At 38.5% G+C, this 15,692-nt stretch overlaps 1 protein-coding gene across 4 annotated transcripts in view; it reads right to left on the bottom strand.

Annotated features, from left to right (window-relative positions):
- Positions 1–15,692, bottom strand: part of PTPRG (protein tyrosine phosphatase receptor type G) — a 712,847-nt gene that overhangs the window by 11,192 nt on the left and 685,963 nt on the right. For all 4 annotated transcript variants that reach the window (XM_078442875.2, XM_078442876.2, XM_060631468.3 and 1 more), the window contains 5 exons: positions 13,195–13,288; positions 12,228–12,304; positions 11,606–11,734; positions 8,258–8,404; positions 7,383–7,525 (listed from right to left, as the gene is read on the bottom strand). In XM_078442875.2, coding sequence (XP_078299001.1) covers positions 7,383–7,525; positions 8,258–8,404; positions 11,606–11,734; positions 12,228–12,304; positions 13,195–13,288 — 590 coding nt within the window. The remainder of the gene's footprint in view (positions 1–7,382; positions 7,526–8,257; positions 8,405–11,605; positions 11,735–12,227; positions 12,305–13,194; positions 13,289–15,692) is intronic.

Raw genomic sequence — 15,692 nt, 5'->3', positions numbered from 1 at the left:
CCTGTGACAACCAGTGGGAGGCAGTGCTAACCAGCAGGATTAGATAGATCTGGATCTGACTGCAGTCAGGGCCAGCTTCCTGGCTACGGTCTGACGGGTCTCCTGCTCACAAGAGTCCTGCGCTTAGTTTAATGCTGTGCTGTTGCCATCTGGAACTTTTTTTTTACTGAAGTATAGTTGATATACCATATTAGTTTCAGGTGTGTAACAATGATTTGACAAGTATATATGTTAGGAACTATTCACCATGATAGTGACCCAAGTTATTACATTATTAAGTATATTTCCTATGCTATACTTGTCATCTCTGTGATTTATTTATAACTGGAAGTCTGTACTTACTAACCCCCTTCACCTATTTCACCCATCTCCCTACTACTGACAACCACCAGTTCTGTTTATCTTAGTTTACTTCTATGTGGAATCTTAAATAAAAAGAACAGAAGTGAAATCACTTGTATTTGTCTTTATCTGATTACTGCACTTAGCCCGATACCTTCTAGTTCTACCCATGTTGATGTAAAAGGTGACTTCTCTCTCTTTTTTTTTTTAATGCCTGAGTAATATTCTATTGTATACATACATCACATCTTCTGTATCCACTCATCTATTTACGGACATTTAGATTTCTTATGTATTATGACTATTGTAAATAACACTGCAGTGAACATAGGGGTGCATGCCTCCTTTTCAATTAGTGTTTTTGTTTTCTTCTGATAAATGCCCATAAATGGAATTACTGATCATATGGTATTTCTATTTTTACTTTGTTGAGTAGCTTCGGCGCTGTTTTACATAGTGGCTGCACGTATTTATTTTTTCCATTTCTTCTAGGTTTGTCTAACTTGTTGGCTTAGAAGTTTTAATAGTACACTCTCATTATCCTTTGTATTTCCTTGGTGTTGGCTATAACTTCTTTTTCATTTGTAATGTTATTTCAGTCTGCTTTCTTTCTTGAGGAGTCTGGTTAAAAGTTTCTTAGTCTTGTTTATCTTTTCAAAGAACCAGGTTTTGGTTTCATTGATGTTTTTTTTTTTTAATTTTTTTTTTCAACGTTTTTTATTTATTTTTGGGACAGAGAGAGACAGAGCATGAACGGGGGAGGGGCAGAGAGAGAGGGAGACACAGAATCGGAAACAGGCTCCAGGCTCCGAGCCATCAGCCCAGAGCCTGACGCAGGGCTCGAACTCACGCACCGCGAGATCGTGACCTGGCTGAAGTCGGACGCTTAACCGACTGCACCACCCAGGTGCCCCGATGTTTTTTTTTTTTTTTTTAAGCTTGTTTATTATGAGAGTGGCAGAGAGAGAAGGTGAGAGCGAGAATCCCAAGCAGGCTCTGTGTTGCCAGCCCAGAGTCCATTGTGGGGCCTCAAACCCATGAACTCATGAGATCATGGCCTGAGCTGAAACTGAGTGGGATGCCTAGCCAACTGAGCCATCCAGGCACCCCTTCATTGATAGTTTCAATGGTTTTTTTAGTCTACATTTATTTCTACTCTGATCTTTTTTCTTTTCTTCTCCTAAGTTTTGGCTCTGTTTGTTCTTCCTTTTCTAGCTCCTTTAGGTTCCTAAGGATAGACTGCTTGAGAGTTTTATTTCTTGAGGTAGGCCTGTATTGCTATACATTTCCTTCTTAGAACTGCTTTTGCCACATCTCAAAAGATTTTGCATGTTCATTTGCCTCCAGGTATTTTTTAATTTCCTCTTGGATTTCTTCATTGAGACATTGGTTGTTTAATAGCATGTTATTTATCCTCCATATATTTGTATTTTTTCCAGGTTTTCTTGTAATTTATTTCTAGTTTCATACTATTATGGTCAGAAAAAATGCTTGATGTGATTTCAGTCTTCTTAAATTTATGGAGATTTGCTTAATGGCCTAATATGTGATCCTGGAGAATAGTCCCATCTGTACTTGAAAAGAATGTGTATTATGCTGTTTTGGATGGAATGTTCTGTATGTATCTGTTAAATCCATCTGGTCTAATGTCTTGTTCAAGGCCAGTGTTTCCTTATTAATTTTCGATCTGGATGATCTATCCATTGACATAAGTGGGTGTTAAAATTCCCTGCTATTTTCTTACCATCAATTTCCCCCTTTAGATGCTTCTATGTTGGGTGCATAGATATTTACAGTTGTTGTATCCTCTTCTTAGATGGATCCTTTTACCATATGTAATGTCCTGATCTTGTTAAAATGTTTTTTTTTTTTTTTGAGAGAAACAGAGCACATGAGCAGGGGAGGGGCAGAGAGAGACAAGGAGAGAGAGAATACCAAGCAAGCTATGCACTTGAGTGCAGAGCCTGATCTCCCAAACCTTGAGATCATGACCTGAACTGAACAAAGTCAAGAGCCAGACACTTATCTGACAGAGCCACCCAGGTACCCCTATTCTTTATTTTAAAGTCTATTTTGTCTGCTATAAATACTGCTACCCCAGCTTTTCTTTTTTTTTCCGTGGAATATCTTTTTCCATCCCTTCAGCTTTCAGTCTGTATATCTATTTAGGGAGTCATTTGTAGGCAACATCTGGGTCTTGTTTTTTTATCCATTTAATCTATGTCTTTTGATTGGAGCACTTAAACCACTTACTTATTTGAGAGGTATGTACTTTAACTGCCATTTTGTTCATTGTTTTCTGGTTATTTTTGTAGTTATTCTATGTCTTTTCTTCTCTTGCTCTTCTCCCTTGTGACTGAGGACTTTGTTTAGTGTTATGTGTTGATTTCTTTCTGCTTTTGTATATCTATTATAGGTTTTAGGTTTGTGGTTTCTGTAAGGTTCATATATAACATCCTAAATATATAGCAGTGTATTTTAATGGTTGCTTAAAGTTTGAACACATTCTAAAAACTGCACTTTGACTTATCCTCTCCACGTTTTTTATATATATATATATATATATATTTATATATATATATATATATATATATATATGATGTCATATTGTACATCTTAAAGGAGTCACAAAATAGACAATTTTTTTTTTTAGATATAATTGATTTTACTGCTTTGGTCTTTTAATCTTTATACTTAGTTTTAAGATTGATTTACTATGTTTACTATGTTGGTTTTACTAGTGAATTTTTTTTTTTTTAATAATTTTTTACTTACAGCCTTTTCTTTTCCAAAGGGGCATCTTTAATTTTCTTCTGAGGCTGGATTAGTGGTGATGAACTCATTTAATTTTTGTGTGGTAAATGCTGTCTCTCTTCTTCAACTGTGAATGATAACTGGGTATAGTATTCTTGGTTATGGGTTTTTTCCTTTCTACACTTTGAATATATCATGCCACTTCCTTCTGGCTTGCACGTTTCTGATGAAAAATCAGCTGAGAGCTTTCCTTTGTAAATAACTAGTGCTTCTCTCTTGATACTTGTAGAATCCTCGATTTATCTTTATTATTATTATTATGTGTCTTGCTTTATTCATCTTGTTTGAGGCTGCTTCTGGGACTTGGATATGTGTGTTTCCGTCCCCAGGTTAGGGAAGTTTTCTGCTCCTTTCTGTCTCTGTTCTCTTTGTGGGACCCCGATACCAGTAATGTTAGTGTATGTGGACATGCTGTTGATTTCCTCTAGTGTATTTCTCATTTCAGTTATTGGTTCTTCTTTGTATTTTTTCTTTCTTTGTTGAGGTTCTGAGTACATCTACTGTTCTCTCAAGTCTGGTGAGCAACTTTATGACCATTACTTCGAACTTTTCATCTGGAAATTCTTAATTTTTCCATAGGGCTCCATAAATTACGTAGCTGGTCCTGGCTCTGACACTAACTATATATGTGTATGCAGGCCATTAGCTTCACACTACCTATTTTTTTCTTATGTGAAGAAGGGATCCCAAAATGACCCTCTTAGTGGGGTAGTGGTAAGGTTCAAAGGAAAACCAGAATTATTTCTGGGGGTCTTTGCAGCAGTGGGTATAGAAAGCAGTCCATAGATTTATGCATCTCCTATGGAGTATCTCAGGTTCAAATTAGAAGATTACTGGTGATACTCAAAGAGCTCTTGCTTATTTGGGCTATATCCCCTCTATTTATCGTATGAAAAATTAGAACTGAGAAAATGTCAAAACACAAGACCCTGCAAGCACCTGTTACAGAAGCTGTCAGAGTGAGAATGAACAAAGCAAATGGTATCTTTGTATTATTATGAAAATGGTTTTGACTTTTTGAATTCCCCGGAAGGGCCTCCTTCCCAACCAGCAGTCCTTGGATCATTCTTTGAGAATTATTAATCAAATTAGCCTTCTATGGTATCTAATAGGACGATAGAGCTATATGCAGAGTGAATAACTATTTGCACAAGAAACTTTTTCTGTGAGTGAATGTCTAATCTGTTGTCCCACAAGATGGTAAAAACTGTGCTTATGTTCTAATCCTCTTCTGTCAGAAGGAACATAGAGTCTGCTTAAAAACTTTGACAGTAATGCTACACATCAGCCTCTGGATCTTGAATACAGGATGCTGTGAATAAAGCAGTTTGCCTTTATAAGTGGTGCTTGTGCTCAGATACAATCAGTTTACTTTTGGGCGAGGAATTTTATCCTTAGATCATTTTTCTAGGAACTTCGTCCACCTCACAACACAGCTGACAGCCCTGAGAGTAGGTGTTAAGAGATCTCTGTGAAGACCAGATAAATACCTAGTTTGTGCATTCGAAGTTCAACTCTTAGCCTTAAGTGCAAACACTTGGGCCTCCAAGCCTGCTCACTTAAACATTTTGAAGCAGGTAAGATGATGATAAAACGCAAAGCACAAGGCTCTCTGGGAAAGGTTCACATTAAGGATATTGTATGTATGTATCCTTCATTTGTAGGTCATCATAATCTGAAGCATGGAACCTGCTATGTGCCAGGCATTAAGCTTCACTCTGTAGAGACTGGGACAAATATTACTGCCAGTGTCAGCAGTGTAGGGGGGGGTGACAGTCCCGTGAACAAGTGGGTACAACATGATGTGATACACAAGAACAGCACAGCTAAGAATGTGATGTCTGTCAGTGATTTTAAATGATTACCTCTAGGGGCGCCCGGGTGGCTTGGTCAGTTAAGCGTCTGAGTCTTGATTTCGGCTCGGGTCAGGATCTCCCTGTTCCCGAGATTGAGCCCGGCATCAGGCTCTGTGCTGACATGAGCTTGCTTGGGATTCTCTCTCTCCCTGCACTCCCAACACCCGCCCCCCTGGCTGTCTCTCAAAATAAATATTTTTAAAAGATAAATGATGACCACTGGGATGAGTCACCAATAGTTTCAAGGAGAATGACTTCTGAAGTGTCTGTTGACTGACAGAGCACTCAAAGGAAGTAGCATTTGCAGGGGCAAGGTGGTCTACAGGAAGGAATTGACTGAGGACTAGGATGACAGCTGCATGAGTAAACTTTGGCCAGACTGCAAAGGAATTTGGAAAGTGTACTGAAAGAATGGGTGACATCAGTTAGACTCGTGGCCAGTCGGATGTGGAGGTGAAGGGACACACAAAAAGGGCTCTGCTTTGCACAACTCAGTGGCTGGAGGCAGGCTGCGAGGATGAGTTTGGTCTTAGACATGCTAAATTAGAGGTGTCTGTCCGCCACCAGGAAGGGATACTAAGAGGCACAAAAAGTAGGTAAGATGGAAACTGAAAGGTAACTGGTATTCACAAGATTGTATTACTGCTAGCAGGTGTTTAAATAGTTCAAATTTGCTTGAGTAATGTGGAAAAGTAATTTCTCTGGAATCCCTTATCTCCTAAAGAGTGGATACAGGAACACATGTCTTTAGGAGGTTTTTAATCTAGCTCACCTACATGGTATGTGCTGATCTAGTTCAGAATTAATTTACTCTTTTCTTGTGTGGGCCTGCGAACTACATTTGATTAATTTCAGAGGTGACATATTCAGCATGAGGCACAAAATAAAAATCACTGAGTAAGACAATATATCCCCAAACTGAATCTAGACAAAAGAATCAAACAGTTCTTTTTAAATGACATACCAAGTTGCTGTTTTTTCTCTTTCCCTCTTCCCTTACCCATGAAATGTAAGTTTAGCTCCATTACCAACTTGAATACAAAATAACAGCAAAATCACAGAACTGGGCAGCAACATTAGAATTCAGGCTGAATTGATAGCAGCTGGCAAACCCCAAAGGTATTTGAAAAGCCTATACAGATTAGTGGGGGAAAAAAATCTCTAGAAGCAGCCTTAATTTTATTCTATAACTGCATACCCTAAATTTTCATAGACCTGTAATGGCTGCCCAGTTACTTTGAAACAGTCATTATTTCCTAAAACAAACTCCAGAAAACTCTTTGGAAGCAGCCATTAATATGGCTTTCTTCAAATAAGAGAGAACCATGATTTGCGGTACAGGTGTTGACCTAAACTGGAAGTCTGTGGTCACTTCATGTTGCAGAAAAAATTGAAAGACTTAACAATAAGCTTGACTTTCAAATTGCTTAGTATCTATGCTTCCAGAGTGGCTGCTGATTTAATGAATGTAATGGATGCACTGAGAATCTGCTGACGAAAGGAGCTACCTTGGAAATAAAACAGAAATGAAGATATCTGATTGGTGCCACATTAGCTAAAGGTCTGTGAGATTCTGAACAATCTGGAATTACACAAGTGATTTACAGGTCAATGCCAGTCATTACGTTTGACCCCAAATATTCATATACCATAAAGTTTACCTATGATCCTTTCTACTTTAGTAAGAAGGAAAGTATCTAGGTTTGAATACCATGTGGATGCCCAGAAGACTTGACACCAGGCACGAATTATTTGTTTTCTTTGAACTTCCAAACAGACTGTAAACTCTAAATTTATCATTAATAAGTAACTTTCTCACTCCTAATCAATGAAACCATATTTAAAAATTTTTCTTCTAGGGGCACCTGGGTGGCTCAGCTGGTTGAGTGACGGGCTCTGGGCTGACAGTGTGGAGCCTGCTTGGGATTCTCTGCCCTGCCCCTGCCCCCAACTTGGGTGTGCGTGTTCTCTCAAAATAAACAAACAAACATCCTTCTAAAAAAATTAAAAGTCTTCTTTCCTAATAATGTTTGCTGAAATTCAGTGTAGGATATAAAAATAATTGTTTAAATAATGGAAATAATAATTTAAAATTGTTTTTGAAACATAAAACCTCAGAAAGCTTTCAAGTGTACTTTTGTAGGCTGATACAGTGCTTTCACCTTTCTAGAACATACACTCCAGGAGTACCTGAAGCCTTGGAAGGGTAGGACACATTAAAACTCAAACAGCTCTACAACCTACTCCTGTAGACACTGGAAAAAACTCAGACTGGTCACAAGCAGATAGAGTCTGTCTTTCCCTTTCTACTCCCATAGCAATTCCACAAGAAACATGTTTGAATTTTAAAATTAAGAAATAGATACATACTCATCATGAACAATGGTGGGGCCGTCCCTTGTTAAGGCCTCTTCCTTGATGACATTGATAAGTTCGAAAGTACTGCTGATGGGGGCATCTGGGTTAGGCCATTTGGGACACTGGAAGTGCCGAACTTCTAGGACATAGTCATCCTGTAACCGATACAACAGAAGTCACAGCCCAGCCCATTAGATCTGTAATCTAATGACTAGAACTTGTTCCTGAGATAGGATAGAATTGAAGAATGCCCCATTAACCAAAATGGGGCTGGTAAGAAGAAAAATATTAGGGAGGCCTGCCTGCCATTAAAAATTGACCAGGTCATGTTAGTGAAACAGTAAAATTCTGTTTCAGGTGACAATAAAATTGCAGGTGCCAATAAATTATGAGACTTTGTATCCTACTCTATCTTATCTATAAATTGAAAGGAAAAAAATGAGAGGTTAAATCATCATTTAAGTTATAATAACTTATCCTCCTCGTCCTTTCATATCCACCCCATAAGAAGGCAGTTGTTATACATCAAAATGTCGTTTACTAAAAAAACAACAAAAAAAAACAAAAAAAAAATCTTATCATCTGCAACACATTGCAATGTTTACATTTCTGGTGGTAAAGAAAATACTGAGCTCTAGTATATTGTTTTTATAATTAGGTCAACAGACCTATTTGTATGCATGCTCAATCAGAGGAACGGTTACATTTCATCTACCCAGCTGGAAAAAGCAAATATTTGAAGGAAGGCAAAAGGGAAGTGTACGTATTTATAATGAAGTCATACTCAAATGCCTGGGCCCGACTTGAGGTGGTAAGTTACTCTGTTATTACTTGGATGATGCAGGGCCCAGGTAGGGCTGTGACTGAGAAAGGCAGCTTTAGGTTACCTGTGTGGCTTCAAGGATAAAGTCATGGATGATAATTTGTTCTTCATTTGAGAGGCAAAGTCTGTCTTTGCTGATAAGGGTGACGGTAAAGGCCTCACAGTTCATGGATTCTTCTCGACTTGGCCAGTATACAAACTCATCTTCTGCCTGTGGGAACCGCCCCCAAAGAAAAAATTCCTCTGCAGTGCTGTCAAACATTTGTTTTTGAATTTTCTAGCAAATTCATGTATCCTGTCTGTCATCTCCCATACCTCCCGAGTCACCTTTTAACTTGGGCACATAGAATTATATCCCCCTCTAATCATCCCAAGTTCAGTGGTCACTGTAAATTGTAATTGATAATAACTGTATTCTAGACTTGCCTCCCTACATCACTGTAACAACCAAAAATGCTCCCCCTAGAGGGGACATATTAAAATTAATCGACTTGGATCCTGTCTTGTTTACTATGACGTATTACAGAATATCTCTCAACTGGGGCTAATATATTATTTCACAATTGCTTAAGCAACGAAGACATCCTAGTTGTTACTTCCTGTGGCTTAACATTTCTACAGTTGATTAGCATTTTGCATAGGAATTTCATAAACGTGGTCTTAATTTTTACAATATACTAGGGAGGTGAGGGATTTTTATCATCTGTCTTTACAGACAAGGACATCAAGACTCAGAGAAGCCTGTAAGTTGTCTCAAATCACACTTGCTACTAAATGGTAAGCAACAGAACCTGTCTGGAAAGAGGCTGTGCATAAATAAGCTTATGTTGGTTCTAAGTACAAAGTGCTTTTTCAAAGAAAAGTTAATCTAACCATGTTAGGTGTCAAAAGGAGATTAACACAGAAAAAGGCTTTCAGCCTTGAGTCAGGCAAGCTTTAAATGTTCATCTATTTTAGCATTAAAAATAAATATTCAGGCTCTGTACTTGAATTCCATCCCTGAAAACTGCAGAGGCCGAAGACAAAGTGAAGAGATGTAGAGGTGGGAGTCTTTGTGAGAAATACAACGATTAGGGTAAGACCCCTGACCCCCCCCCCCATCCCTCTTTTTCTCATCAGTCCAAATGGCAAACTCTGCTTTGCCTGGAATAGCTACACTTCCATGGGCATTTGCCTGAAAATGCTTAGATACTACTAGTGAAGTCAGAAATAATTCTGAATAATGTTCAAAACAAAGAAGGTTTTGTTTAATCTTACATTGTTGCATCAGAAATGAGCCAACAGTCCAATAAGACTTATCACCCTTTCAAGTTTCAATATAGCTTATTGCCAAGTACATTTTTATTTTTAAAGCTCAGCATAAGGGGAAACAGATTAGCAATTGGGTTTAGGCTATACAAAAGACAGTCTGTAACTGTCAGGGGTTTTAATACATTTTGTCCAAGGAAATGGAAGTTAAGACCCTTCTAACAGATACTAAAGATGTAAGGTAATAATGGACAAGGCCTATAAATTTAACCAATGCGCCGAGATTAAACACAGGATTTAGGATTGAATAAATTAATCTGGGCCTTAATTTCCATATCTGAAAAGTGGGAATAACATTATATACCTGTAAGAAATTAACTTGAATAGTAAATTATCAAATTGGCCTAATGACTGCCAAGGGGATTTTAATAAGCAAACACACACACACACACACACACACACACACACACACACACACACACACACCAAAACATCTGACTACAGAAAGCAAATTAGGGAGAAACTGATCATCTTCAAATACTATGAAAAATACATGCTACTTCTTAATTCAGTAGGACCTCTGGTCTCATGGTTATTTTGCTTACAAATACATTTGTAGATCAAAGATGCCTAGGCATATCTAGAACAGTGCATTCTGACCTAGGAACCTGTGACTTTGGGCTAGTCACAGAATCATGGTCTTGTAAAATTACAGCAGTAAGAAATAAAGCAAACAAAGAGAATCTGCAGACATTTTTTAGGAAAAATGTGCACTGACTTTCGACCCCAGAGCTGAGAAGGCAGACATTCAGGATTCTAGCCTGGTCTCCCTCAGCCCGAGGTGACCTGTTCCAGGGCAGTCCTGTGTCCTCACTGTCTGCATGACACGCGTGGACTCTGTTGGTCCAGCCTCCCCATACAAACGAGCCCGTGGGTAGAGGCTTCTGGTGACTGTCCTGTGATAAGTGACAATACCAAAACACTGACTCATCCAACAAATGAACGTTTTAACAACCCTAAATGCCTCCAATTTCCACATGCAAAACAGAATAGACCCCTATTGCCAGCTAATTTGAAAATTTACACTCCAGTTTTGAGTTGAAGATTCTCAATTTTGTTGCCATTCTCTCCTACAGAAGCAGTCTTGGTATTCTGAAACTGGAGCAAAATGCGACAAAGTGAACTTCCTACTGACTGGGCACGCAGTCAAATGCATGTCGTCAAGACTAGGGGTTCAATCACAGGCTGTTCTTTCTCAACGAAAAAATTCACTGATCTGATACTTGTCGAAGCAGCTCCTCATTGTTTCTTATTTCCGTTTTTGTTTTGTGGGCTTACGTGTCCTCATAACTTCTGAAGACCCAACGAATTCTGCCATTAAGTTTATTTCGATAAACTTGTTAACCCTTCTTTTATATGGTCTTAGGGACCACAGCAGGGAAGGACTAACTAAATAGAGGAGAAAAGGGCTGTAGCTCAGCCAAGGTCTTAGAAGCACCTTTAAACTGGAACAAAATAGCCTTTCTGTATCTCCTTCCCTGTAATGGATCTGCCTGGCCTAAGGTATGGGGGAAAGATAATGATAATTAGTACTTTAGATACGAATTTTTGGGGGAAGGACTGGGAAAACTTTGCTATGATATTTGTCCCACGCCACATCATAGAAAAGGATTAAAAGGTCACTCCGGTTTAAATCCTGCCTCCAATTATTCATGTATGCCCTTTAGGCAAGTTACTTCCCTCAATTTTCTTCGCTGTTAAATGAGATGATAATAGTATCTGTGTCATAAAGTGGTAGAGAGGACTAAACAAGTTAGTACGTGTAAACACAGTTACATAGTTAGATGCTATTTTATTTTCCCAAGGGACATATAGCAACTCAGAGGTTAAGATCCTATATTAATGATGTTACTAAAAAAAAAAAAAAGGCTTTACAAAGCCTTCCATGGCCCTGCCATGTACAGCATTAGAGAATCAAGTAATGGAACCGATGGCGACACTTAACTGTGAGACTACAAAAGGAACTTGCTCCAACTTCAAGAAGAGAAGTCTCAATACCATCCCTAGCGCATACAGACAGTGTAGCCCTGTGCTAAGGTATCAAAATGATTTATGCTTCTGGCCTCACAGGCTCATTAATATATAGCAGATGTGCTTTGCTTACCAAGCTCTGGTTGTCTGGCAGCATGACAATGATCTGTGCATTATGATCCCAAATCATTCGCCAGAAATCTTTCGTAGTATGTGGCAGAGGATGCTGGGTTATAATAAATTCATTGCTCCTATAATAGCCCTTCAGTTAGGAAGACGGAAAATCAGCAGTTACAAACATTTTATTCTGACGCCGGGGTAAGTAAAATATGTTCACGAAATAAGACGGCATTGTTTTGACCACACGAAAACAATTGAAAAAGGCAGTCAGTACATTTGGCTAATTTTTAGCTGTATATGCTAACATGTGTAGATATTTTTCGCTCCACATAAATTTCCTCCTAGTTACCCCTGCTGTTTTTACTTAACGGCAATTTCAACATTTATTCAAACGCTAGATGGGTGAAATTAACAATAAAATTAATTCCTTAATGAACACTTCTCTTAAAGTATTTTTGTACCCCCACTGGCTAGGAGTCTTTTGTTAGAGGTCTCCGGATACAGAAAGCTCTCTAATTTTGATATTACACATCGAGAAATTATTTGAAAAGTGAAATCAGCCACATAGGTGGTATCTGCTCTTTAGCACCTTTTAGTTTAATTGAATTTATTTATAATTAACTGTTGACTCTCACCATGATATAAGAAGCATTAATGTAATCTGTTCCTTTCATTCCAGGCAATGGTGCAAGACCCACTCGAGCACGCTCGGCTATGGTATGGAAACAAAACAAAAACACCACGTTTGCCTTATTATACACGCAGAACGCATAGTGCTTTCTGAGATTCACTCGGTGCGTCACCTATTCCCGTGGATCCCTTTTCAGGTTAAAACTTACCTATATTTTTAACTAAGCTCAAGTGTTCTCCGCTAAGGAGAATGTCAATGGAATTTTGCTGCACAGTCCCAGGAGGGCAGAGGCAATGTAGGAATCAAATTTTACTGTGGGAGAGGTTTTCACAGCACAGCATGAAAAGAACACTCTGTGCAGAGATGACAGGATTTCAGGTAATTTTTAGCCCTGGTTTGATATTCTTTCCATTATACCCACACGTTGTACTTCTGTTTTGCCACAGCCTTATCCGTATCTTTCTCCTGGTAAAGGGCTTAGAAAACAGTGGCCTTTGTCAAGGAAAGATCATCTTTCCAGCGATCAGCCACGCCTGTGTCTCTAGCACACACATAGTATCCTCTGCCGTGTCCCAAGCTATGGATACAAAGGGCCCCGTCTGCATAGTGCCTTGACCTCAATAGCCAGGATAACGTAATAATGTATTCCGGTTGGACGGATTAGTCAGAGATCCTTAAGCTTTCTAGGAGTATTCATGCCACAGTGATAATGGCTTTATTCATTTTTTTAGTTAAGATGTGGAAGTCCCACAACTCTGGGCTTTCGAGGTGAACCGAAGCTAGAGTTCACGTGGCACCGAGGCAGCCGTTCGCTGGCACTGACAGCCGCCCCTGCTAGTCTGATCGATGTGCCTGAATTTTCCTGGCAGAACTCTTCCCCTTGGTAGTAGCTGCCTCTTTACAGAATACATAAAATGCAATGAAAAAATACTAACACATTCCACCAAGTCAAATGGATTTTAAGATCTTACATGGCACGACCGAAGAGTTTCTGTTCTTTTCTTTGTTACACTCTTTCTGAGCACTAAAGCATTCCACATACTTCGCATTACATTGTGTGACCAGCTGAAAGAAAAGTAACGCTTTAGTCTTCATTCAAAGGTGTAACTGTGGACATGTTAACTGACCATAACATGACAATCATTTCATAATATAATGCAGACATCCAGTCATTCCTTTCTACACCTTAAATGTATACAGTGTTATACAGCATTTGAATGTCAGCAGAGCTGGAAAACAACAAACCAATGAAACAGAAATTACAATTGACAGCATTTGCTTGATGATCTGGCAAAAAAGGTCCATCAATAATCAGATTACTCAAGAAAAAAAACATTTTTTCTACCTCAAAGAATGCATTGTTGTGTTTCAGTAGTGGTTACTTCTGTCCATTCCCTTGGTGATGTGCACACCTGTCTCATTTCTACTACCAGGTCACAGGCTTCTGATAACAGGTTCTGTGTGGGTAGCAGATGTTTACTGAATCAATGTAGATTTTCTGGCTGACAGTGTCACTGATTTTTGGAAGTTCCCCTCTGTAATTTCTCACAGGCACATGAGATTTGGGTGGGCCTACACTAGAAAAGACTGCTATATGGTCATAAGAGCTAACCGTGTTTCTTGAACCTAACTCACTAGGTTCTCAGTACATTTCTGTTGAACTAAACTAACATTGTTCTAAGGCCATTTTAAGTACTTAGCCCAGAAGTTTGGTTATTCTTCCTGTTCTTACATAGCTTGGTTGAACACTTTGTCAATCCCCTTTTTTTTTGGAGGGCTGGGGTATATATCTTAATGGAACATATGGGAATGGCCTCCACCAAATGCTTTAGGACTATTGTCAAGGGCCCTGGATGTAGTTTTCAAGTTTCTGATACTTGTTTTTTTTTCTCTTGTTCTTAAGTTCTCAAGTGATTAGTGCTTACAAAAGAACCAATGACTTGGTTTCCAATGGAATGGAGAGATTTCTTTGATGAATTTTTTTAAAGTATGTGGAAACAAATATTGCAGAATAGAAAAGGTAGGATTTAAGAAATGTTGGCACTTATTTATTTTTATTAAAAAAATGTTTTTTTGATGTTTGTTTATCTTGGAAGAAGAGAGAAACAGCATGAGTGGGGGAGGGGCAGAGAGAGAGGGAGACACAGAATCTGAAGCAGGCTCCAGCCTCTGAGCTGTCGGCACAGAGCCCAATGTGGGGCTCGAACCCATAAACCACGATATCATGACCTGAGCCGGAGCGGGAGGCTTAACCAACTGAACCACCCAGGTGCCCCGGCACTTAAATTTTTTAAGAATTAATTTTAAACATTGAAAATGAGCTACTACTATGTCTTCATTATTAATGACCTCAAATGGTTTTTAGAATAGTTAGGATGTTATAAAAGGAGAGCCAGAAATTTGAAATTGTTATGGAATGAAAAGTAAGATTAATTTTGCTGGTTACTCTGCTTGACAATCTCAAACGATGGTTTCAGAATCTATGGAAAGTTTTTTTTTTTTTTTTTTTTTTTTTACGTTTATTTTTATTTATTTGTAGACAGAGATAGAGAGCAAATGGGAAAGGGGGCAAAGAAAGAGGGAGACAGAATCCCAAGCATGCTCCACATTGTCAGCGCAGAGCCTGATATGTGGCTCAAACTCACCAACTGTGAGATCATGACCTGAGCTGAAATCAAGAGTTGAACACTTAACCAACTGAGCCATCCAGGCACCCCAAATCCATGGAAAGTTTTACCATGAAAACTAAAATTGCAAAGATTCACCTCATTCTTTCCATTTTGATACAAAATGAGAAATTACATATAGAATTATGCAAAAAAAGGAATTTAAAAGACTAATGAGAGACATACATATAAGAATGTGGAAGGACAGTGTTTGAAAGTTAGAATAAAAGGTCTTACGATCTTAATTACTTTAAGGTCCTAATAGTCTGGTTTTTCACCTTTTCCTCAGTCAATTCCATATAAACTTTACCTACCTGTAAACTTCACGCCTCTATCCAAGCAAAAGAATAATCCTTTGGGGAAAGCTAACTTCTCTCTAGTATTCCTTAGTAACTTTTTTAGTTTCTGGATTATCTGATAGTCTTTCAGATAGCTTTATTTTGGGGACAGTGTGCCAACAAATAGCCATTCTTAATAAGGGTAAGATAGATTAATTCAAAAAGAATACAGAAGATATTTTTTGGCCTGGAGTGATTGACTCTGAGTATTAGGTCTTTGTGGCCAAGGGCTGCTCATGTTTACACTCAGATCAAATCCGAAGTTGCTCAGAAGGAAATCTAGCACTGCACTGTCTACTTGGATACCAACAATTCATACACAGGTCAAAACTATTTCCTTCCTATTACATTTGAAGAATACAGATGATAGTCCCTTTTGGTCCATACATTCATGGAAAAAAAGACATGACTCCCATATTGAAGATGTTTCTTTACTTCTTGGTTTGTTTTTTTTTTTTAACCCAA

This window comes from Panthera onca, chromosome A2 (assembly GCF_046562875.1).
Source record: "Panthera onca isolate mPanOnc1 chromosome A2, mPanOnc1 haplotype 2, whole genome shotgun sequence".
In the NCBI taxonomy this organism is placed as follows: domain Eukaryota; kingdom Metazoa; phylum Chordata; class Mammalia; order Carnivora; family Felidae; genus Panthera; species Panthera onca.
Note: the sequence above shows the minus strand (reverse complement) of the source record. Positions and strands in the feature narration are given on the sequence as shown.